Genomic DNA, 24,408 nt, shown 5'->3' on the forward strand with positions numbered 1-24,408 from the left:
TTTTTAAATGTTTATTCAATGTTTTTACAACTATTTTACATTAAATAAATATTTAAAAAATATTTTTTAAATATGGTATGCTGATTGGGTGGGTGCATCCAGGGCGCTCATTGAGCGCTCAGTGAGCTCTTGTACCTGTTTGGTTTATATTTTTCGATCTAATGGAATATGCCAATCAGATAAAAAAGCTCATTGAGCGCTTAGTGAGCGATCGTGCTTCTGGATGCACCTATTGGGCGAATTCAAGACGACAAAAAGGCTAGGTACGCTTGCCGAGCGATCGAGTATGATTGGTTGGATCTATAAGTAATAACTAATTATATTCAATCGCTCGGCAAGCGTACCTAGCCGCTTTGCCGTCTTGAACTCGCCCATTGATAAGCCAAGTATGATTGCTTCGCGATAATTGCAACGTACACATGTGGATCTGCGCAGCGGGCGTGCGTGCGCCCGCCGCCCGTGCCAACGACGCGACTTACTTATATTTCTCACAATTTCTTTTACGGAATTAATAACCTAAAATTAAACATCCGTCCGTTCCTATCTTTTTCTTTTGAACAAATCATACAAATTCTCGTATGATTCTTTCTTGGTTTTCCAGATAACATACGCATTGCGTCCCGTGATATTGTTAGTGATCACTAGCCATGCTAGCCATGAATACCTATTAACTTCCTCTGGAATACTGCCGAATTTCCGCTGACGGCGACCTTAACCTTTTGTTGATAGGACTCTATATCATGGCTCTACGTCGTGGAAAACGTAATCTAAAACTGCAGGTCTCCGACGAAGCGCCTACACCAGTGTATGTAAAGCATCAATGCAAGTGCTGTGATTAATGTTGTCATACTTATATGTAATCTTTTGCGTTCTTATGTTTTATTTAATGTGTGTGTATATATATATATATATATAAACTTACATAGAAATATCTTTAAGTAAGATTCAAAGAAATAGTGTAAATTTTTACTTCTGTGAAATATTTTTCATTTGGTTAAGTGTCATTCTGTATTTGTGTGTTTGCTCTTTTAGAATTCACTAATTTAATACATATAACAATAATTTAATACATATTGATACCGTGTTCAATCATCATTGGTATTCAGTAAGAAACAGAAACATCTTTTGTTATCTTATTCACTATCTAGAAAGATAGAATAATGATTGTCCAAGATAGAACTTGTATCACTAAATACAAAGTATCTATAAATATTACTTTATTTAATTATGACAGAAAGATGCTTGTACAATGTGTATGTGTGGTGTATGTATAAAGATAGAATTTATTTTTAGATACATTTTATGGATGATTTATTTTAGGACTCCACCAAGAAATTTAGACAAACGAACTACCATTACTATAGATGAAAAAATGTTTGTCGTAGAAGCTGATGATTTAGAAACACTTTGTGTACTTGGTCGTGGAGCATATGGAATTGTTGATAAAATGAGACACAAACAAAGTGGTACAATTATGGCTGTTAAGGTATTATCAAAATAAGCTATAAACTTTCTTACATTATAGTGTATAATAAAACAACTGAAAAAAAAATTTATATATGTATACTGATATTTATAGAGAATAGCTGCTACTGTTAATACACAGGAGCAAAAGCGGCTACTCATGGATTTAGATATTTCCATGCGTAGCTCTGCGTGTCCCTACACAGTACAATTCTATGGAGCCTTATTTCGAGAAGGAGATGTATGGATATGTATGGAAGTGATGGATATGAGTCTTGATAAATTTTATACGAAAGTGTATAAACATGCTCGTGCCATTCCTGAAGATATCCTAGGAAAAGTGGCTTTTGCAGTACGTACATATATATATATATATATATGTATACACACCAAAAGCACGCATATTCGCACGCTTACACACAACCATCGACCCATCCAACTCTTTAAACTGTCAATAACACCAATGTTAAATAATTGCGCAAATATTTCTTTTCCCTTGTTTTCAAACCTGCATCTTCTTTTCTTTGATTAGACTTAAAATCTAAATTTTAATTGATCTTAAATTCTTTTTAACATAAGAATCGTTTACGTTATTAATTTTGCAGGTAGTGAGCGCGCTACATTACCTTTATTCACAATTACGAGTGATTCATAGAGATGTAAAACCTAGTAATATCTTAATTAATCGAAAAGGCGAAGTAAAAATTTGTGACTTTGGTATATCAGGATATCTTGTGGATTCAGTTGCAAAGACCATTGATGCTGGATGCAAACCGTATATGGCTGTATGTAATTATAGAATTTTGTAATTGAAAATTTTGTCGGTTGCCCATTCAATACATTCTCTACCATTATCTTTTTTTGTAGCCAGAAAGGATAGACCCATCGGGTAACCCATCGCAATATGATATCAGATCCGATGTCTGGTCATTAGGTATTTCCCTCGTTGAACTAGCAACTGGTAAGTTCCCATATGAGTCGTGGGGTACGCCGTTCGAGCAACTAAAACAGGTAGTCAAGGACGAAGCCCCGAAATTACCTGTGGGAAAGTTTTCTCCTTCATTTGAGGAATTTATTAATAAGTGGTAAGTGACAACATGTGTATTAAGATTCTTACACCTCTGATTCAATTGATTCCTTTACACAATCATCACTGTTTTTTTTTTTCAGTCTAATGAAAAACTACACTGCCCGCCCAAATTACAGTCAATTGTTAGAACTTGACTTTATCAGAGAATATGCCCAAAGAGATACAAATGTGGCCGAATTTGTTGGAGAGATTTTAGACTTACCGGAAAATGAACAACCGGTATAGTGTATACGTCATTTTGACGTAGCTTGCAATATAATTTAACTTAAAACTTGTATTTTTGCAAAACAGTCATGTGATTGGCATTGTTATGTGTAATTTACATTCGTGAATTGCGTTTGATCATTGTGTCGCAAGATATAACTGGCACTTGATTAATTTATCTTTTAAATTTTTATTAATCCCATCTGATACACATCATTGTAGCGTTTTTAAGTTTGGCCTGAAAATAATTGTGTGCCTACTTTAATTCTAATCTTGTTAAAACAAATATAGGAAGTAATACATACATGTTTTTCTACATGATAAAGCGATACACGTTAACATTCGTGGTAATAATAAAAAAAAGTAAGTAAAGTCTTAATAACATCTTATCGAGATATACATGCGCATCTTTAAAAACATAGATTAGAAGATCAATTTATTGTAACACTAGATTGTACATAATAATTAATTTGATTTGTTTAGAAAATATCTCCATTTATCAGCGATCAATTGTAATGATTATACTAATAACGAAAATTGAATTTTGTGACACAATGGACGTCGCACGTATGCACGCGCGCGCGTACACACACACACAAACTCGTAGAATTTATTATATATATATAGTAGAAGTCTCTTGTAAAAACCTTAATATTTTCCTTTTCTATGTATAATCTAGCGCCATAATGTAATGAAAAAATATATAATCTAGAATAAACGATTATTTAAACCGTATGAGATCAATTTAATCGTTGATCTTTAAGGCATAAATTAAAAATTCAGTTTTTTTGGCAAGATAAATTAAAAAATAATTTTAAAATGCTTTAGTTCGATCAACTTACCAAATTTTATCGAAAATACAAGTGTGTAAACAAGCAAACCAGATATATAAAAATTAAAAAGAATATATAAACGTGTTTCAAATGATTTAGCAGTATCATGCGAATACTTCCGTTTTTTCTAAAGCCGTAATCACACTACAGGCTCCCGACTCTAAAGGCCGCAGCCATGAAGGAAGATATAAGGAGACTCCACTCGGTCTCGCCAGTCTACAAGACATGAACCCATTTTAGGTTTCGAGTTCCGTTTCCGATTCTCGACACTCGCAGCGCTCGTGAATTTAGTAGTGCTGCGCATAATGAGTGCGAGTAAGAGAAATGATCATTTCTCTTACTCGCACTCATCAGAATCGGAAGCTGAACTCGAAACCTACCACTTTTATTTTACGGAGTGGAGTCTCCTTATATCTTACTTCCTGTGGTCGGCATCGGCTCGGTCGGCTGTAGGCCTATTCTGTAACTCTTTAACGACAATTTTACTAGCTAGGGATGTTGTTGCGCAGATATTTTACATGGTATAAAACCTGCGCAACGACAGTATAACGATACCGAATTGTCGTTATAACTTACAGAATAGGCCCACTGGGTGCATAACTAGAAATTAACACAGGTATATACTGTGTATACTGCCAAGTAAAGAGAAATAATTTCGGAGTTCGGAGTTTGGTAGGAAAAAAAAACGATTTTCGCATTAATTAAAGACTGTTTTTGTCATGGAGACTGCAGATATGATGTTGATGGCCATGATAACATTATTAAATCGATTAAATCTAATAATTACCATGCGCTTTATTGGCCACTTGGAAGAAATTTGCGTTAACTTTTCAGGTTAATTACCTTATAGTTACTTCACCGCGTACCGCGGCTTGCCGCCACGATTCCTGGTTACTTTATCGCCTACCGCGTTCCGCGCTGCATGTGGGCGGGTTCACACCTTGACGGAAAAACAGAAAGCGGAAAAGCAGTAGTCAATCAGGTAGTCGACTTTCTGTTAGTTTTGTACTATTTACTACCAGCGCGAGTTCTGATCGGGTAACTGCTCTTCCGCTTTCCGTTTTTCCGTCAAGGTGTGAACCCGCCCTTAATCACCCAGATAGTGCAATAAGTTGAAGTGGAACAAACGTATATCTGTTTCACTTCAACTTATTGCACTGTGGGCACAGTGTAGAGAAAAAGAACAGGCCTTATGAATACTAGTATTTTGCGTACGTATTGACCAATCTTGGCTGAGATTGATGCAGATCCATCAAGATTCATCCAGAACTTCGTGGATGGTCGTGGATCGATGCCGCGTCCGCGAGTTCCGTGCGTCGTACGGTTGGCCGTAGTGCGTAGTGTCGTGCATGTTGAAAAAGTTGTATCATAGCCGAGCCGAGTCTCATTTCTGACGCCGATTCAGACTCATGTTGAGTGTCAAGTATAATCGAGTGTCGAGTCGTGACGTGAGATATTATTCCTGATCCTGATTTCTTCTGGTACACAGTAGTCACGCTCGATCGCATTTGGTCGCATTCTCATCTGGATCATCCTTGTCTGGAAATATGCATAAAATAGGCAAACTGAACTCATCGATCGATATTATTCCGCTGCAAGGTTCGAGTGGAGATTACAGATCAAAACACATGGATAATAAGCACAGGATGGATCAAAGACTTTTTCGAGATCAATTGTTGATCGGTCGCGTGCAAATGGTAATGTAAAAAAGCATTCACATATCGAGATTATTCTTTTCGATTGTTTTTCTCTTTGACGTATCTATTTAATTAATCCGCGGGATCCACGGTGCGTACGCGTACGCAATCAGAGCAAAGTACGCAAGAATTATTGTTAATATCATGCGTGAGTATGATCGTTTAGCAAACTTTACTTGTTTTCATGTTACATTTATATGTTTTGCAGTACATGCACGATAATGAAAATAAAGTATATATCGATGTAAATGATATGGCAGACGCATTGCAAAGGCGATACAGAGATTATCGTGGTAAGAAACGCGGTCCGTTTCGTAGAATGGTACGCGAAGCTTACGACGAGCTTACTAAGATTTTTTCAAACAAGCCTTCGACGCGTGAATGCTCGGTGTATGACGATGATGATTTTGAGGATGTCGATGTTGAGGTACCTTGGACCTTAATCTTGTATTATTGTGGTTATTATTATTATTTTATTCTTGATGCAATAGCTTTTTTAATCAAGTTACATTATTTTAGTCAGATTCACAGCGTGCTTCAATAAGTGACATGTTATTACGTATGTATAAAAAACCACAATATAAACAGAATGGAAACTCGAGTGATAAGGAATTGATAGATATTAGTAGCGACGATGATGTATCTAAAGATGACTCCAAGACTGAAAAAGATATAAAGACACCTGAACCTGGACACCTGAACATGGCAGCTGAAGAATCTTCGGGCTTGATGGTTACTGTAAATCCAGAAATTATAGGACCAGAAACTGTAGAATCAGAAACAACTACCTCAAAGCAAGAAACAGCAAAATCAGAAATATCTGCCGTAACACTGGAAGCATCTGTGAAATCAAACTTAGTACTCATTTCCATGCAATTTATCTTGATGATTTTATGTTAAATTTGAACAAGATTCAAATTGGAGGATACACTTGTTATCTGTTTCTGTCATTTTAGCTTATGAACCAAGTCGTGAAACAGTCCTTGGAATCTACAAGAAAACGACAAAGAGATAAGGAAAGTGGCAATGGACAATTTTCAATCAAGAAAGCGAGAATTGTACCTATTATGAAATCAAAAATTTCATTCTCTGATGTAGGAGGCAGCGACAAAGTTTTGAAAACTGTCTGTAAATTATTGGCTCATATAAAACATCCTGAAATCTTCAAACAGCTCGGTATATCTCCACCAAGAGGATTTTTACTTCATGGACCACCTGGATGTGGAAAAACGTTATTAGCACATGCAGTTGCAGGAGTAAGAGAATATTTAATTGGAAAATATAGTACAATAGTTACAAATATTACAGTCGAACCTCCGTGAAGGTAACTTATAGGGACCGATTGATCTCAGTAAAAGTAAACTAATATGAGCGGCTCTATCACGACTAATATGTGTTCAATTACTATATAGGAGATTAAAACAAAAATGTGGGTTAAGTGTATGGAAGTTCGACTGTATCTATATACATTATATTCACAGATTATATATATATATATAGGATGAACTAGAGAAGCTGGCATGACGTGTGTATTTATCATAAAAAAACTAAGTAAAAAATATTAAATGTTAATAGTTTTTGAATGGTAAGCTTTTAAAACCGTCCAACAACAGCGTGTAAAATTTGCGCCGTTAGGTGTGGCGCAACAAAGCGGTCGGCTGTACAGGTGCTCAGATGGATATCGCTAAACGTCATGATGCAGAATGAGTATTGAAAATGTTCCGTGAAATCTCTGTTAGCATCTATTGCTATATTTTGAAATTGAGTAATAAATGATAATTATTTATTACTTAAAATGTGTATTTTTACAATACACCTTTTAATGACGTTTTATCGAATCTGCAATTGAAATTACTCCTCATCAATTCAATTGGGCTCAATTTAAGAATACAGCAATAGCTGTCACAACAAAGATTTCACAGAATATTTTTAATATTTGTTCAGCATCGTGATGTTTGGCAATATCCATCAAAGCGCCCGCGTCGCTTTATTGCGCCGCACTTAATGGCGCGAACTTTACATACACGTAGTAGTTATACGGTTTTAAAAGTTCAACCATTCAAAAACTGTTGACACCTCAACACTTTCAACTCAGTTTTTCATGAAGAATACTTACATGCCGACTTCTTTGGGTAGTCTGGACCATCCTGTATATATAATAAGTAGAATAAAAAATACATTTTTTATATAATTGTGAAATAGTATGTGTGTGTGTGTGTAGAAAAGTTATATAGATTTAATTTTCTCTCTAATATTTACATCTCTTATGTTAGGAATTAAATATACCTCTAATCAAAGTAGCAGGGCCTGAACTTGTGACTGGAGTATCTGGCGAAAGTGAAGCTCGTATTAGGGAATTGTTTGAACAAGCTCTAATTCTTGCACCATGTGTCGTTTTTTTGGATGAGATAGATGCTGTCACTCCACATAGAGCTACAGCTCAAAGAGAAATGGAAAGAAGAATTGTTGCGCAATTATTGTCAAGTTTAGATGGTAAAATACTAATGTTTCCATTATTGTTTCATATTTTACCATGTTACTCTAAGTCATGAGCTATATATTTTCCTTCTCTCTATTGTCTTGTTAGAATTGAATCTTAACCAAAATGGAGACAGAGTACTGGTAATTGGTGCAACAAATCGACCTGATTCATTAGATCCTGCTTTAAGAAGAGCGGGACGTTTTGATCGTGAAGTGTGCCTTGGAATACCAGATAGAGAAGCAAGGGCTAGAATCTTAGCAGTGCACACTGAAAAAGTTGTATTAGCTCCTAATGTTAGTTTGTCGACAATAGCTTCCCTTACTCCAGGTTTTGTAGGTGCAGATTTAGTTGCTTTAATTAGGGAAGCTGCCATGGTTGCTGTAGATAGGTAAAGTTTTTATACATATTTATTTGTATGTGTTCGTGTATTTACATATATAATTGTTTTTAGAGTATTTGAGGATTTAAATAAATCGAAACAGGAGGAAAAGTCATCCGAAGTAACCGAAATCGAGAAACAACCGAATAAAGAAACTGAAATTCCCGAAAATTCGGAAAATCTAATTGATACTAGTGTCACAACAAGATCTCCCACTACTACAATTCCTACTACAATTGAGAATGATCTTACATTTCCACAAGAGTTACCCAAAAATTCAATTCCAGAAATTGCCAAAATGGATATAATTCAGGAACATTCAGCAGACTTGTCAACTTTATTAACCTGGTTACATACTGAACCTCCACTTTCCCCAAAACGTTTATCAACTTTGTGCATTGAGCACAGTGATTTTGAGACAGCTCTACGCATTGTTCAACCATCGGCGAAAAGAGAAGGATTTGCAACGGTTCCCGATGTAACGTGGGACGATGTCGGTTCACTGCGAAATATACGACAAGAATTGCAGATGGCTATTCTCGTGAGTATCGATACTTCTTTATCCTCGTAATACTTCCTATTTCTTGGAAGAGTAGCTACTGTGCTATTTATTAGTCTTAAATAAATAGATTTTGTATGAAATCAAGATGTACACGAGTAAAGGTCAGGTTTAACTAGGAATCTATTAACAAGTCAATTGTTTTCATATGGAGCCACACATGATTTCTGCTACTAGGTTACTTATTTTATGACATTTGCGACACATGTATATAAATTTATTGCAGGCTCCTGTTAAACACTCTGAACACTTTAATACATTAGGTTTAACAGCTGCAAGCGGAGTATTGTTATGTGGTCCACCAGGATGTGGAAAAACATTACTAGCCAAAGCTGTCGCTAACGAAGCTGGAATTAACTTTATTTCTGTTAAAGGACCAGAACTTTTAAATATGGCAAGTTTCAACATTATAGTATTATACATTTATACGTGAAAATATGAGAGTCAAATGATTTTGTATATTTTTAGTACGTTGGCGAAAGTGAGAAAGCAGTTCGTCAATGTTTCTTAAGAGCGAGAAATTCATCGCCGTGTGTCATATTTTTCGATGAAATAGATGCGTTGTGTCCTAAGAGAACAGAAGGCGATAATTCTGCATCAGCACGCGTTGTTAATCAAATGCTTACAGAAATGGACGGTGTGGAGGGTCGGCAAGGGGTATTTCTTATGGCGGCTAGTAATCGACCCGATATTATAGATCCAGCTGTTTTGAGACCAGGAAGATTGGATAAAATTGTATACGTTGGTCTCCCAAATGCTTCAGATAGAGTGGATATTTTACGTGCTGTAACGAAGGTATTTGCACTCGCGCGCGAAACAACGTACAGGAAAAAGAGGATTTAATTCTGAAAAAATTTTAGTTTCTTTTAACATCATAATACATATTAATAATAACTCTTGTAGAATGCAACAAGACCAAAACTTGCCTCAGACGTCGATTTAAATCAAGTGGCATACGATAATAGGTGTGATGGTTACACTGGTGCGGATTTGGCAGCTTTGATAAGAGAAGCTGGTATGGAAGCATTGAAAGAAATAATAGCTGGTTATGGACAACCAGAAATTTCGATGCGACATATTTTTCAGGCATTCGATAAAGTGCAACCGTCCGTACGTGAAAAGGCACGTATTCGTTTATTTGAAAATCTATGTTGAACACAATTAGTACATGTATAATAAAAGAAACAAATTTTGCAGGATATTAAACATTATGAAAAGTTGAGTAAATTATATTTGGCCAGGAAAAACCCTGAAATTACACCAATGGATACACCAGTAGAAGTTACGCCATTGGATGCACCAATTGTTGATGTGGTTATGGAGCCAATGGAAACTTAAAGTACAATTAAAAAAGAATCGCTAAAGAACTCTTCCACTACCAAAATTAAATTTTTTTATACAAAAGATAAAACAGGCTTCTTTAATGGTATAGTTTAGTTTCTGTGCATTTATGTTTCATAAAAATCAGTTTTAACATTGGCTATATTAATAATTAACTGATGATTTATTGTGTTTCAAGACATTTAGTCGGTTATAATATTCTACATTATATATATATATATATTTTTTTTTCCCTATAGATATAAAAGCTTTAGTTACAGCATGTCAAAAGAGATAAGATTTCTATTAGTCGATAAAAGTTTATTTTACAACATATGTAGCATTTATAATTCAATTTTTTTTAATTGTATGTATAGATTAATTATGTGTACAAATAAATATGTTTTAAAATAGAATTAATCTTGAGTTTACTCTCATCATGTTATATTTAAAATACTTTTAATATAACGATTGTGTAGAAAGATGTACGTCTATTCTTTGTGGCTAAAAAATCCAAGTTTAAATTCCATCAACATCGGATTTTATACAATCTCACAAAAAACAATAGTAAGCCAGTAACCCTGAGAGTATTCTCGCCAACAGAACGGCTTTTTAATAGATCATTTGCAACCGACATTAATCAATAGATCTCTACATAAACTATATAAACACATACAGATACGTATCTGAAAAATCCAACATCCAGGTACTTCAATTAACAACTTCAAGTCAGGCGTGATTTTTCTATTAATAGTATAAAAGTATAAAAAAAATGGCAACATCGTGCAATACATCTTGTATTGTGTAAATAAATCTCTACTTATGTAAGACAGGCTAAGGTTTAAAAAGTTATTTATTAGTACATGTTCCCAAACCATCATCGCATAAAACATTTATATATGTATAATCATACACGCGCACACAATAAGTACTTAAACATCAATAATAATATGTATTATCATTTCCCTGGTGATATTGAGTTTAAAATTACAATTTATTTATATTGTGGACATACATACACAATTGCAACATACAGTCAAGGTGATTATTTTTATAATTACATTATTTATGATTTTAAAGACTTCACGCCGTATTCACTTTGCGATTATTCTCAATCCAAGGATGTGCAAGAACACCGTCCATATCCAATCTTTTTTCAGGATCAATAACTATCAACTAAAATATAATTAAAAATTAATTTTAAAATGAAAACGTGGTGCACTAATCACAAACTTATTTAAAACCATACCTTTGAAATTAAGTCTTTTGCATCTTCACTAACGAAATTCGGAAAATTATACCGTAATCTTCTTATATTTACATAAGTTTCATCGTTGGTTGTTGCATAAAAAGGAGGCTTTCCAACTAAACATTCGTAACATAATACTCCAACACCCCAAAAGTCAACTGTGTGATTATGTGTTTTTCCAGACACCATTTCAGGTGGCAAGTAATCTAAAGTTCCACATAGAGTGTCCCTTCGAGATGAAGGAGCGTGTACTGACCATCCAAAGTCAGCTATTTTTAATTCTCCATTAATTCCAAGAAGTAAATTCTCAGGTTTAATATCACGATGAATAACACTCTTGCTGTGGCAATATTTTAATGCATCTGCTAACTGAGCTACATAAGTGGCTGTTCTACAAGTATAGATATTATAATATGCTTAAGAGTACAACACAATTATTGGAAAACAAAGGCTTTTTGAGACTAAAGCAAGAATATCTAATAAAAATGTATGAAAGGCAGCTGTATCAAAGCTAACGAGAAGAGATTCTGATTATAATGAATAAATGTTATATCATCTAATAGATATGTATGCATTTTTCAAATGTAATCAATATATATTCATATCAATTTTTGACACTTTGTAAAAAAATATAATTAATACTTTGGAATTGTTAACAACATATTACTGAGAATGATTTGTGAGAAAAAGTAGGACAAATATTGTTTGTGTGAAAAACACGTTGGCTTTCATACTATATATAATTAATTTCAATTATGTCTACAGAGAATATAATTTCTCTTTCATTACCTTACTTCATCAAAACGTTTATTAGGCTGGTTATGCAGTTCTTTATAAAGTTCTCCTTTTGGTGCATACTCTAATATTAAATAAATTCGCTTAGGATCATAGAAATATCCATACATTCTTAGAATATTTGGATGTCTATAAAAAACATAATTTATATTAAATATAATTTTTTAATTTCATAATATGTATCACGTACAATTTTTATTATATATAATAGATGAAAACAAATACGAAAGTTGATACCTCAAATGGGTTTGAATTTCTATTTCTCTTCGTACTTGATGTAAGATTTGTGCATCTTCTATTTGTGATCTATAAAGCACCTTCATGGCTATTATAAATTTTGATCGTCTTTCTCTGGCCAAATATACATTACCAAATTTTCCTTTACCTAGAGGCCGGCCAATATCAAAATCTGTTAGTACCCACTTTTTCTTACTTTCACCTTCCTTACTTGAACTACTCGTTTCTGTATCTGAACCTTTTTGGACTGTTTCATCACTTTTGTTATCTCTTACTTTTTCACTGTTTTCACTATTAGACATTTGTTGGGTAGAGTCTATTGATTTACATGCTACTGGCAATTTAGGTGGTGGCATTAATTCTATAGAGTTCTTTGCAATCTCTTTACATTCATTTTCATTTTTATTAGTTGCTGAGCAAACTTTATTGGCAAACTTCATAGTATTTTCCTCGTCATTGATAGTACTTTCTTCAATTCTCAATTGAATAATATCTGTCGCAATTGTTTTAGAAATATGTAAGTGCTTCAAACTGTTAATTGCTTTCAATGTATGTGTAGATGATGGATAATGAGTCTTATCATTTTCTTGGTCCATTCTAAAAACAGCTGATACTTCTAATCCTATAAATTGGATATTGAAGCAAATATGTCTCCTTTTATGAATACTTTATATACATGTATTAAAAAAATTATATTAAAAGTTAGAAAATACTTAGAAATAAATATACAATACACATACAATATAAATATCACAAATACAAATGTATGTATACCATTGTTCTTTAGATTTTAAACTTTAACAATTATGTGCGACAATTTAACAAATAACAATAAATTAAAAAATAAAAATACAATGCATTATATTAAAACATCACATATTCCGTATTAGTTTGAAAGATTCATGTCAGTCACAAAAAAGAAACAATTTCCTTGAGTGCACTTACCTTTGTGCAGCAAAATATATAATGAAACGAAGAAATCTCTTTCTTCCCCTTTTCAATATTGTACACTTTCAACCATTTACTCACTTCTAGGATGACGTAGAAAAGGTCAATACACAGCCAAGAGCAGACAAGAGTATCGGCACGACACCATGTAATCTACATACATCTTTAAACGGTTTTTCAAAATATTGAATGTCTTTCGTTGATTGGTCAATATAAGGTGCATCACAATCACGTGGTCTGTTTTCTGTTGCTGCACTGGACTGAACTAGAACTCTCTTTCTCGCTTTCTACAAATATCAACCATATATTTATCTCACTTTAAAGGTACCTTTTCATGCTGACGTTTGACGCTCATTTTCAGCGTCAAAACAGATCACGTGATAAGAATTGACGAATAGCAAGTGCCAATTTTAATCAAATGATCTATTTTGACGCTAAAAATGAGCGTCAAGCGTCAGTATGAAATGGTCCTTAAGTTCTAAGGCCTATCGCACATGAAATGCATAAGGGTGCGTTCTTTTAGGCATCGGATACAGCAGTTCTTGCAATGATTCGTTCTTTTAGCGCAACTGCACAGTCGATTGCAGCGCAGATTTTCGTTCTTTTGATAATAGATACGCAGTAGATACGCAGACGATTAGAATTAGCTGCGCAGCCGGCTACGTATCTGCGTGATCGTATAAAAAATGCCCGTTCGGCAAATCCGATGCGCAGCGGCTGCCAAATCCGAAAAAGAACGCACCCTAACTGTGCATAAGCATAACATAAGGCCGCTGGACCAATGAGCATCTTATGTTAATCAATATGGCGTCTGTATGCTGGATGCTCATTGGTCCAGCGGCCTTATGTTATGCTTATGCACAGTTATGCATTCCATGTGCGTTAAGCGGGGAACACAGACTTTTGCATAATGCATAAACCATATACATAAAGAATTTGATTGGTTCATTGACTCATGCATAAAAAAATGGACCAATGAAATTCCTTATGCACATGCTTTATGCGTTATGCAAAAGTCTGTGCTCCCCGCTATAGGCCTAAAAGTGTACACTACTTTAGCCACAGAAAACAGACAAGAGCCCCAACACACACTTTTGCATAACACATAAAACATGTGCATAAGGAATTTCATTGGTCCATTTTCTTATGCATGAGTCAATGGACCAATCAAATTCTTTATGTATAAGGTTTATGCGTTATGCAAAAGTCTGTGCTCCCCGCTTTAAGGGGGGTCTGCGCACAATAGGAGAAATATTAGGAACAGATATTAAATAGGTGCATCCAGAAGCATGATCGCTCACTAAGCGCTCAATGGGCTTTTTTATCTGATTGGCATATTCTATTACATCTAAATATATAAACCAAACAGGTACAAGAGCTCACCGAGCGCTCAATGAGCGGTCGTACTTCTGGATGCACCAAATATAAGAATTTTAAACTATCAGAACTGTGTAGTACTGTGGAATGTGCGCTTTCTGACAGGTTAAAATTCTTCGGGTGCAAACCCATGCAGCGGAATAGCGTAACGAGAGCAGAACCAATAACGAGCATTCCGTGTTTCTAGATAATCTCGTGATTGGTTCTACTCTCGTTCCGCGTTAGGCCGGAATCAGACTACGCATTGAAAATTGAGATTGAAGATTAAAAATTGAAATTTGACCAATGAGAATAAAAGAATTTTTGCTCCTATTATTTTGATTGGCCAAATTTCAATCTTTCAATCTTTAATCTCAATGTTCAATGCGTAGTCTGATTCCGGCCTTACGCTATTCCGCTGCATGGGTTTGCACCCTATTTAATATCTGTTCCTAGTAGTATCGTTCGTTTTGTCTCTCGAGAGCTGTTCAGAGTCACTCCGAACGAACCTAGCATACTTGGATGCAGTCTATTTAATGTTGTAGATACCTCAAAACATACTTTGATTGATCAATTCGTAAAATTTTTTCTTCTGATTGATCAACGAAGCATTTATAGTATTAAATGGATCACATCCGAGTACGCTGGGTTTATTCAGAGCGACTCGGAGCAGCTCCCGAGAGACAAAACGAACAATACTAATATCTCTCCCATGGTGTAAGAAGAAAGGTGAAACAACATCATGAATGCGCAGTAGTCGACCAATAAGAATCGGGTCCAAATGTATATGGACCTAAAATAGCATTTTCTCTTGGTTGCACCAGTGCAACACTCAGCTGAACTTTTGCACTAGTTCATCTTTCTATCTTTTCTTTCCAGGAGAAGGGAAAAGGAAAAAAGATGAACTGGTGCAATCACCCTACATTGGTGCAGCCAAGAGAAAACGCTATAAATTTTATTGGCTCCACCATTACTATGCGCAATGTTTCATCATTCTTCTTACACCATGATCTCTCTTATTGTGTACGTAGACCCATGGTGGAAATATTTTCCACCATGCGTAGACCCATAAATGTTAAAAGTATAGATTGATATAGGTGGTCCGTCGTACAACTTTTCAAATTTCGTAAAAAATTTTGAGGTTAGACACATCTTCATCTGATTAGCAACAAGGATAAATGTTGCATTATGCGCATCAAATGTGAAATGCACCCCATATGACATGTAAACACTTAGCATGAATCGGACCATGGCTAAAAAATATAACTCATTTTTAAGGTAAATACGCAGTCAAAAAATACTGTCAATGTTACTAATTATGAGTGCCATGAGTGGTTAATATTTGTGGATTGACTTAGATTATCGATGATGATCTGTTCTTTGAGTCACAAGCATCAGGATCGCATTATTAGGATCCATGTTGCAGCGTGTCAGAGAATAATATTCGTAAAACTAAAAATATATTGTCAATAATATTGATTGTATAAAATTGTAGAAATATTAAAAATATTGATACATACTGATTAAATATATCATTAAGATTCAAGATATTAACAAGTATTACTCTGGATCTACAATAGGTGTTTTAAGCCTTAAGCCATAAGAAATTAACCAATTACAGTCGAATTCGAGGAAAATAACCGATTATGATTCATCCATTTCTTATGGCTTAAGGCTTAAAAAAACTCTATTGTATATTTAGGGTTATTGACCATAAAATCACCCTTACTCCTCATTGTATAAGAATGATTCTCATACATAATCATAAAAAAAAAAACTGTTACTGAACTTCAGGTAACAATATAACATTTATTTAATGTGATACAGTCTATTACTCTGATAATTGGAAACATTGTAACCTTAAATAAAATGTATTCATGTAACATCAAAGGTATTCATAATTCTTTTGGAATGAATCCATGAAAGACTTACTGCCATAATAAGCTGTAAAAAAAAAATTGTCACAAATGGTACTCTCCATTTGGTGGCACAAGTCGGCACAAATATCATCCTATTTTTTCTTATCTCTAAATTTCAAGAAAAATAGAATGATGTTTGTGTCGACTTATGGCATTAAATGAAAAGCACTCAAAATCTATCGTTCTGAAATTAAAAATACATATGTATAGTTAAATTCTCTTACTTCATAAGGGTTAATTCAGGCATGCCTGGGTCAGCACCCTTGCTGAATCCTAAAAACAAAATTTTGAAACTTTGTAGTATTACGGCAAGTAAAATAATGTATCTCAGGTACATTTTACTTAACGTTCACAGTATTCACGGGCATTATCTCATCCTTGTTTATCATTCAATAAGTAAAGATGAAATTATGCTCGCGAGGATTAAGAATGTCAAAGTGGAATATAACCAATGCAGTTAAAAAACTAACCTAAAAAGAGTACGGCAGGAATAAATCCCCATTGAAATACGAATTTGCTCACATTCAGAACGATGGCTATCCTCTGTTTCGTGGTTGAACTTAAAACCATTTTGACTATATTAAGATTTGTAGCAATGCAATACGTTTAAGTTAATATCGTTGAAGTTCTCTTATTACATCGAGTAATGCACAGCAATATATAACAATGAATCATGGACCACGGACCACTTCTTCTTCTCTTGTTTCGTTGATCAGGCAACCAACTGCGGTTGGAATGGGTTGGAACTAGGCCACTGAGGTCTGCAGATAACAGGCTGCGGTCGAGTTGCCACTACGAATTGCTTTGAAGCGTTTGATTGACCAATCAAAAGAAAGAGTTATACAAACTGACCAATCAAGAAACGTTTCAAAGCATTCGTAGGGTGATTTTACATGCAGCGCGGAACGTGGTAAAGTAACTAGGAACCGCGCGCGGTAATCCGCGCTAATTTTCTCCTATTATTACAAGGAGCCAAAACTGCGCGGAAAAGCGGCACGGACTAGTGACAAGTTGACGTTACTATGCACTTTTTAATGAAATTAATAGATTTAAATGCATACAAATGTGAACTTGTCACTAGAACCAATGTCAGTAGAACCAATCACGAGATACAAATGTGAACTTGTCACTAGAACCAATGTCACTAGAACCAATCACGAGATTCTCTAGAAACACGGAATGCTCGTTATTGGTTCTGCTCTCGTTCCGCGTTACGCTATTCCGCTGCATGGGTTTGCACCCTTAAGGTAGGATTATACTGGCCGTAATCTGTTAACTTATGCTGTAATCTGTAAAAATTGATCAATTATAATCGATTATTCCCCTCTCATTCGACTGTGATTGGTCAATTTTTACAGATTACGGTATAAGTTAACAGTTTACGGCCAGTATAAATCAACCTTTAAGCCCATGGCACATAGAAAAACATAAGGTCGTAAACGTAATCAGTAAGCGAATTGACCAATCACAGTTGAGAACGTAAGCAGTCGTCGCTTACATTCTCAACTGTGATTGGTCAATTCGCTTACTGATTACGTTTACGGCCTTACGTTTTTCTATGTGTCATGGGCTTTAAGCCCTAAACACAATGCGAGGGAATAGCGATAGCGATAAGTTTCAACTTATCAGAAATCGAACACACCGGAATACGCATTTTTGATAGGTTGAAACTTATCGCTATCGCTATTCCCACGCATTGTGTTTAGGGCTTTAAGCGGGGAGCGCAGACTTTTGCATAACGCATAAAGCATGTGCATAAGGAATTTCATTGGTCCATTTTCTTATGCATGAGTCAATGGACCAATCAAATTCTTTATGTATATGGTTTATGCGTTATGCAAAAGTCTGTGCTCCCCGCTTTAATCTTATTTCTTGTGATCGCTAGCGATCGACAGAGTACGAAAAATTTCCGTTTCCGAAAATTATGCCCCATCGGGAGCCAGGCTACTTAAAATCGGAACGGAACGATGCTGATTGGTTGCCCCTACCACTTCACTTTTCCGATTCCGTTTTCCGTGCCATGGGACGACACCCTAAATGGCCAGACTCTGATATAGGGACTCTAGTTTGTATCTGTGAAAACCTGGCAACCCTGGCGTCAGTGATGGTCAGTCAATGAACGAATTGGAGCGAAGGAGTTGATTTGTGATCGTCACAATTGTATTTTGTATGTAACTTCGTTTTATTTCTGACATTTTAGAACTAGTAGACAAAAAATAGGCAGGAATACGCTTCGACAGTTTCGAGCGTCATCGCTGCTCAAGTGTAGGTTATCATTGCAGTAAATAAAGTAAATTATGTGAAGCGGCAGCACGATACCGTACCGATAGCCGTTTCTACAGAAGATATGGCACTGGTGCAACTGGCGGAATTTGGCCATTCTACACTACTCGTGTAAAATCACATGAAATAGGCGAAATTGTCCAATTTCGTTGAAATTCACCTAAAATTTGAATTCACGTACTGACGCACCACGTCCATATACGCCTCGTAGTCGCACGGCCGCATATTATCGAAGTGATCAGCCGGACATAGCTCACAATAGCTCACACAGCCAGATCAGCCGATCTATCTGTTGCCGCTTGTCGATGTGCTGTAGTTTGTATTTTAGTCGCACAACTCTCAATGCAACATTACGAAGTCGCGCTACGTCGCATCACGCACGTCATGCAGAAAGTATGATATGTATGTATATGTATCTCGTCACACTTCGCATGATATTAATGATTCGCCGAGATAATACTGAAAAGTATGTGTAATTAATGTGTATACACCCTGCAACAGTATCGTGCATTGATGTATGTACGTACGTTTCAAGTTATAACCTATTAATGCTAGATTCTCGTGCAACCGTCTTTTTGCACAACGTTTTCCTCTCAGGAGTCAGGACACGGTTTTAACTTTTACGCCCTATGCGGCTTTTACCTCGTCACCGCTCTCGCGAGGAGGAGGTACATATGTACATTCATATATGTATTTTATAATAAGAATTTTAAGAAAAATAAGGACTACACGCTTATGTTGCATTAAAAATGTAATAGAGTAAACTCGATAAAACATGCATGTATCGCATACTTATGTATAGCGCGTATTTTTGGCGCGGAATGGAATTTTATCTTTTATTCTCCCTCAATATACCCATAGCACAACGCTGAGTCCTGTCATTTTTTTGCTTTATTAATTTCTCTGTAATTTATATCATTCTTATTACATATACTTTTTTCTCTTTACTCTTTTATTGTTATTGAGGAAATAAATTTCTTTATATAAGATAGTTTAGATTTTATAAAATAAATAAACTTTTTTATCTATAAAAAAATGTACCTTATTGACTATTTCTTATGTGCATTTTTAGGTTATATAAGTAGTAACGATGTCTGTACACTACAAATTTAAATCAACTTTAGATTATGACACTGTGTCATTTGATGGATTGCACATTTCAGTGGCAGATTTAAAAAAGGCTATATTTCATCAAAAACGTATTGGCAAAAATACTGATTTTGATCTGCAAATTACAAATGCACAAACAAAGGAAGGCAAATATCTTATGAAATTCTTTTTTCCATCTTATGAAACTATTTGACTATTATTAATAATATTCAATAATCATATTAATCTCCTTAGATTATACGGATGATAATGCACTAATTGCTAAAAATACTAGTCTTATTGTCGCCAGAGTTCCATTGACAGTACAACAGAAACGTTCTTGGGATCGAAATGAAACTCCTCCATTTAGTAACATAAAGGATGAAGCTAATTTAGGTAGAGCTGTAGATCTCACGAGATTAGATGGCTCAGAGGAAGATAAGATCCGTGCGATGATGACACAATCGACTCAAGATTATGATCCGTCAAAGTATACAATTTTATATTGATTTATTGACATAAATAAGATACTTTTATATATGAGCTAAATATGTAATATATAATCAAAGTAAGAAAGTTTGAGTTATATGTATCTAAAATGCTTTTTTAGTTATATGAAAATTCGTGGAGCCAATCAGACTGGTGATGTACCTGCAAATTACCGTTGTTATAAATGTCATCAGCCTGGACATTGGATCAAAAACTGTCCGCTAGGTACAAATCAAGAGCCGATTGAAATTAAGAAGAGCACAGGTATTCCTAGAAGTTTTATGGTACCAGTTGAAGGACCTTTGGTACCTGGTGCTATGATGACACCTACAGGACATTATGCTGTTCCTGCTATTGACCAGTAAGTCACAATAGTTGCTTTTCATTTACAGCGATTCTCAGATAATTATCACTCATGAATGCATGTTCCTTTTACATTTTGACAAGTGAGATTCAACTGAGATTTTTACCTACAAACTGGACAAGATCGAGATCATGTGCTTTACTGAGCCTCGTAGACTCACTTTAAAATTATGCTTACGAACCTGTGTTGTTATTTATTAATTTTACTAAAGTAAGCAAGTAGTGATGTCATTAATCTGAGTATTTCATACTCAGCTCAGTTTCACTTGTGTGTAAATGGAAAACAACTATTGTGTGTGATTTTATAATATACATTACTAAATTATAGATGTGATATATATATATATATATATAATTATCATATTATTTTCTATTGTGATCTTTAGTCAAGCTTATAAGGAAGGTAAGAAGGAACGACCACCATTTTCGCAAGATCCAGAACCTGTAGCAGAGAAGCCAGAAATACCAGAAGATTTGTTATGTAGTATCTGCAAAGATCTTTTAACGGATGCAGTAATGATTCCATGTTGTGGAAATTCTTTTTGTGATGAATGTAAATCTCGTTAAATTATCGACTATGATATATGATTAATTATTAATATCTTTACATCTTTATTACATTTATTGTACAATACGATATTGTGCGCGCGCGCACGCACGCGCGCACACACACACACACACACACACATTAGGCACAATATAATTATTCCCCTAATGGGGATCACTTTAAAATTGTGAAAATTTGGACTTTCCAACTTTTTACGGATAAAGCACGAGAGTAGGCTAAAAAATCTCGTTACATACATTTTAAATCTGAAACTTTTTCTTTAAAATGAGACTTTGACGATTCTCTAGCATGCTTAGAAGCTAAGTTATAGGGTTTTAAAGAAAATCCTACATTTTGCAAGATTTTGATTGAACGCACAAATACTAGCAGTTATTCAAAATTTTGCAAAATGTAGATTCCCTTTGGAACCTGTTAACTTGGCTTCTAGATATGCTAGAGTAATAGTCAAGGGGTCTCACTTTAAAAGAAAGTTTCAGACTTTATAATGTATGTAATGAGATTTTTCAGACGACAAATATCATATTAAATATTTCAAAGTAGAAGTTTCATCCTTTAAAACGCACTCACAAAAATTATCCTGTGATCTCTGGAAGCAGAGATACAGTTTCTTAAATGTCGACAAAATTTACAGATTTTAAGGTGATCCCCTAATTGTGCGTAGTATGTACGTGTACACACACACACACACACACACACACACACACACACACACACACACACACACACACACACACACACACACACACACACACACACACACACACACACACACACATATATTCACAAATTTCTTTTTATAACAGGTATTCGTACACTTTTATTGGAATCCGAAGAACACGAATGCCCAGATTGCAATGAGAGAGATGTCTCTCCGGAAACTCTCATACCAAATCGATTTTTACGTAATGCAGTAATGAATTTTAAAAATGAAACTGGTTATGCCAAGAGACAAACGTATCGGCCTTCTGCTCAAAATGCTGGACAAGCCACTACATCAACCGATCAATCGAAAATTGAAATGCAGCAAGTTGCAAGTCATGTATCTTCTCAGACTAAAACTGTTCAATCACCTGTTGCTCCTAATGCACCATCGCAAGAACCTGTGGAACTGCAATCATCTAATCTTGAATCTCCTTCGCAACATTCGTCAACCAACCTCTCTGGTTCACAACCATCAATCAGTAAGTGTGTTTTGTTAACTAATGTTATCAATTTTGATATATATTAAACAATATAATATATTTAGATATATTTTAAACAATATAATCAGGGTTGGGTAAATTAATGTTTTTTTTAACTGAATAAAGTTAAAGTTAATGGCTTTACAAAATTAATAAAGTTAAGTTAAAAGTTGAAGGAATAAAACATTAACTTAACGTAAGTTAAGTCAATATTAAATTAATTCAAGTTGAAAAAAAGTTAATTTTGAAAAAAAATTATTTTTAGATCAAAATGTCCTAATTTTTCTTAAAATGAGATTAAATAACTACAATATAGATTATTAGGTTTACTTTTTAATAAGTCTTAAGCCATAAGAAATTGATCAATTAAATTCGAATACGAGAAGAATATTTGACTGTAATTAGTCAATTTCTTATGACTTAAGTCTTTTAAAACACTTATTGTAGATCCAGACTAAGGTTTATGATATAAGGCATAACTGCATAAGCCAATTAGAGGGCTGTATTAGCATCTTAAGAAATTACTTAAGATGGTCTTAAAATATGAACAGAATATACATACGCTCTTAGGACGGAATCCATAGACGTTACTCAAGATTCGAGATGGTATTAAACTAGTGCATGAACCAATGAGAGAGCCATATTAGTATCTTAAGACATTCCTTGAGATTTAGACTATGTTCAGACTATGGATTCCGGCCTTAGTCTTATTATATCTTATTATTTTTCTAAGATATTTAAAAAAGATAAAAAAATTTGTTAACTTAAAAAAAAAGTTAAAAAGTTAACGTTTAAAGGTAACTTAGTTAAGTTAAAATTTAATGCATTTAAAATTAACTAAGTTAAGTTAAAAGTTATTAACTTTTTTTTAACTTTTAACGTTTTAAGTAGTTACTACCCAATCCTGAATAAATAGATTCACACTCTGTAATACAGTAATGGATTATACTAAATATATAAAAGATATATTAAAAAATGAAAATGGTTACGTCTTGTATATAGTTTCATGTTTGATAATTATATAATCTCAATTATTGCTTAAAATTATGTGTGATAACAAACAATTGTTATTTCTTGCTAAAAGTGTATATTTAACAGAGTTAATCACACTGAAATTTTTTAATAATAAATCTATTGACACATTAGGTATATTGAATTTCATATATTATTTTCTAATATTTATTAAAAAAATATAAAATTTATTAAAAGTTTACTTATATATATGATTTACGATTAAAATTGTCTACCTATAATATTTGTAACATTTATATTATTTTTATAATCTAAGAAATATGTGTGCAATTATACGTGAAAATATTTGTATCTATATGTAGCAAGATGCTAATTAGCAAAGATTCACTAATTTCACTAATTTTAAAATTTTTCATGTAATTTTATTACTATTCGCGAAAATAATGTTTTCAAGTTTAGTGCTCAAAATTTTATACACACAAAAGTGTGTATTTATATTATTACATTCACAAAACTCGTGCGCGCGCTTACGCAAAGCTTCAAAATACGAATATAGAAAACTTACACATATCTAAGATATATGTACACATAGACTTTTACGATTATTAGGAATTATTACTTTATGTTAAAGTAACTTATTTACACACACATATAAACATAGATACATTATTTATTGAGTTTTATATTCATAAAATTTTCTTAGTCAATAAAATATTAATGTGCTCCTTTATTAATTTTAATCAAATAAGAGCATTAAGTAATGTATTGATTAATGATATATCTTTGATCTTTATTCTTTTTTGATCTTTGATCTTTTTATTGGATGAAAAATATATTTCTTCCATGATATATTTATAAATAAAAAAAATAGCAGATGGACACTTAACATCTCTCTCTCTCTCTCTCTCTCTCTCTCTCTCTCTCTCTCTCT

At 34.1% G+C, this 24,408-nt stretch overlaps 5 protein-coding genes across 6 annotated transcripts in view; 3 read left to right on the forward strand and 2 right to left on the reverse strand.

Annotated features, from left to right (window-relative positions):
- The first annotated feature begins 413 nt into the window (after positions 1-413).
- On the forward strand, positions 414-2,918 carry lic (dual specificity mitogen-activated protein kinase kinase lic). The gene is made up of 6 exons (XM_018548751.1): positions 414-805; positions 1,321-1,486; positions 1,580-1,816; positions 2,070-2,249; positions 2,332-2,549; positions 2,635-2,918. The coding sequence occupies exons 1-6, from the start codon at positions 741-743 to the stop codon at positions 2,777-2,779; spliced, it is 1,011 nt and encodes a 336-aa protein (XP_018404253.1). The 5' UTR covers positions 414-740; the 3' UTR covers positions 2,780-2,918.
- Positions 2,919-4,772: 1,854 nt separating this feature from the next.
- On the forward strand, positions 4,773-10,118 carry smid (nuclear valosin-containing protein-like smid). Of its 2 annotated transcripts, XM_018548684.1 has the most exons (12): positions 4,773-5,002; positions 5,081-5,288; positions 5,497-5,715; positions 5,808-6,146; positions 6,245-6,544; positions 7,562-7,781; positions 7,876-8,158; positions 8,222-8,690; positions 8,935-9,102; positions 9,177-9,503; positions 9,612-9,830; positions 9,906-10,118. In XM_018548684.1, the coding sequence occupies exons 2-12, from the start codon at positions 5,139-5,141 to the stop codon at positions 10,044-10,046; spliced, it is 2,835 nt and encodes a 944-aa protein (XP_018404186.1). In that variant the 5' UTR covers positions 4,773-5,002; positions 5,081-5,138; the 3' UTR covers positions 10,047-10,118. The 2 variants fall into 2 exon arrangements, with proteins under 2 accessions (XP_018404186.1, XP_018404185.1); XM_018548683.1 differs by having other exon boundaries at positions 4,773-5,288.
- An 879-nt stretch (positions 10,119-10,997) lies between these two features.
- On the reverse strand, positions 10,998-13,380 carry LOC108780930 (aurora kinase C). The gene is made up of 5 exons (XM_018548775.1): positions 13,255-13,380; positions 12,310-12,931; positions 12,067-12,201; positions 11,278-11,668; positions 10,998-11,204 (listed from the first exon to the last, which is right to left on the reverse strand). The coding sequence occupies exons 2-5, from the start codon at positions 12,903-12,905 to the stop codon at positions 11,112-11,114; spliced, it is 1,215 nt and encodes a 404-aa protein (XP_018404277.1). The 5' UTR covers positions 12,906-12,931; positions 13,255-13,380; the 3' UTR covers positions 10,998-11,111.
- A 3,030-nt stretch (positions 13,381-16,410) lies between these two features.
- On the reverse strand, positions 16,411-17,241 carry Tom7 (translocase of outer membrane 7). The gene is made up of 3 exons (XM_018548819.1): positions 17,003-17,241; positions 16,757-16,805; positions 16,411-16,557 (listed from the first exon to the last, which is right to left on the reverse strand). The coding sequence occupies exons 1-3, from the start codon at positions 17,100-17,102 to the stop codon at positions 16,542-16,544; spliced, it is 165 nt and encodes a 54-aa protein (XP_018404321.1). The 5' UTR covers positions 17,103-17,241; the 3' UTR covers positions 16,411-16,541.
- A 2,664-nt stretch (positions 17,242-19,905) lies between these two features.
- The window catches only part of LOC108780986 (something that sticks like glue), a 24,575-nt gene continuing 20,072 nt past the window's right edge, over positions 19,906-24,408 (forward strand). The window contains exons 1-5 of the mRNA XM_018548841.1: positions 19,906-20,071; positions 20,160-20,394; positions 20,515-20,754; positions 21,143-21,309; positions 22,128-22,505. Of these exons, the coding sequence (XP_018404343.1) occupies positions 19,906-20,071; positions 20,160-20,394; positions 20,515-20,754; positions 21,143-21,309; positions 22,128-22,505 (1,186 nt within the window). The remainder of the gene's footprint in view (positions 20,072-20,159; positions 20,395-20,514; positions 20,755-21,142; positions 21,310-22,127; positions 22,506-24,408) is intronic.

Source organism: Cyphomyrmex costatus, unplaced genomic scaffold, assembly GCF_001594065.2.
Source record: "Cyphomyrmex costatus isolate MS0001 unplaced genomic scaffold, Ccosl1.0 scaffold75, whole genome shotgun sequence".
NCBI classification, from domain to species: Eukaryota; Metazoa; Arthropoda; class Insecta; order Hymenoptera; family Formicidae; genus Cyphomyrmex; species Cyphomyrmex costatus.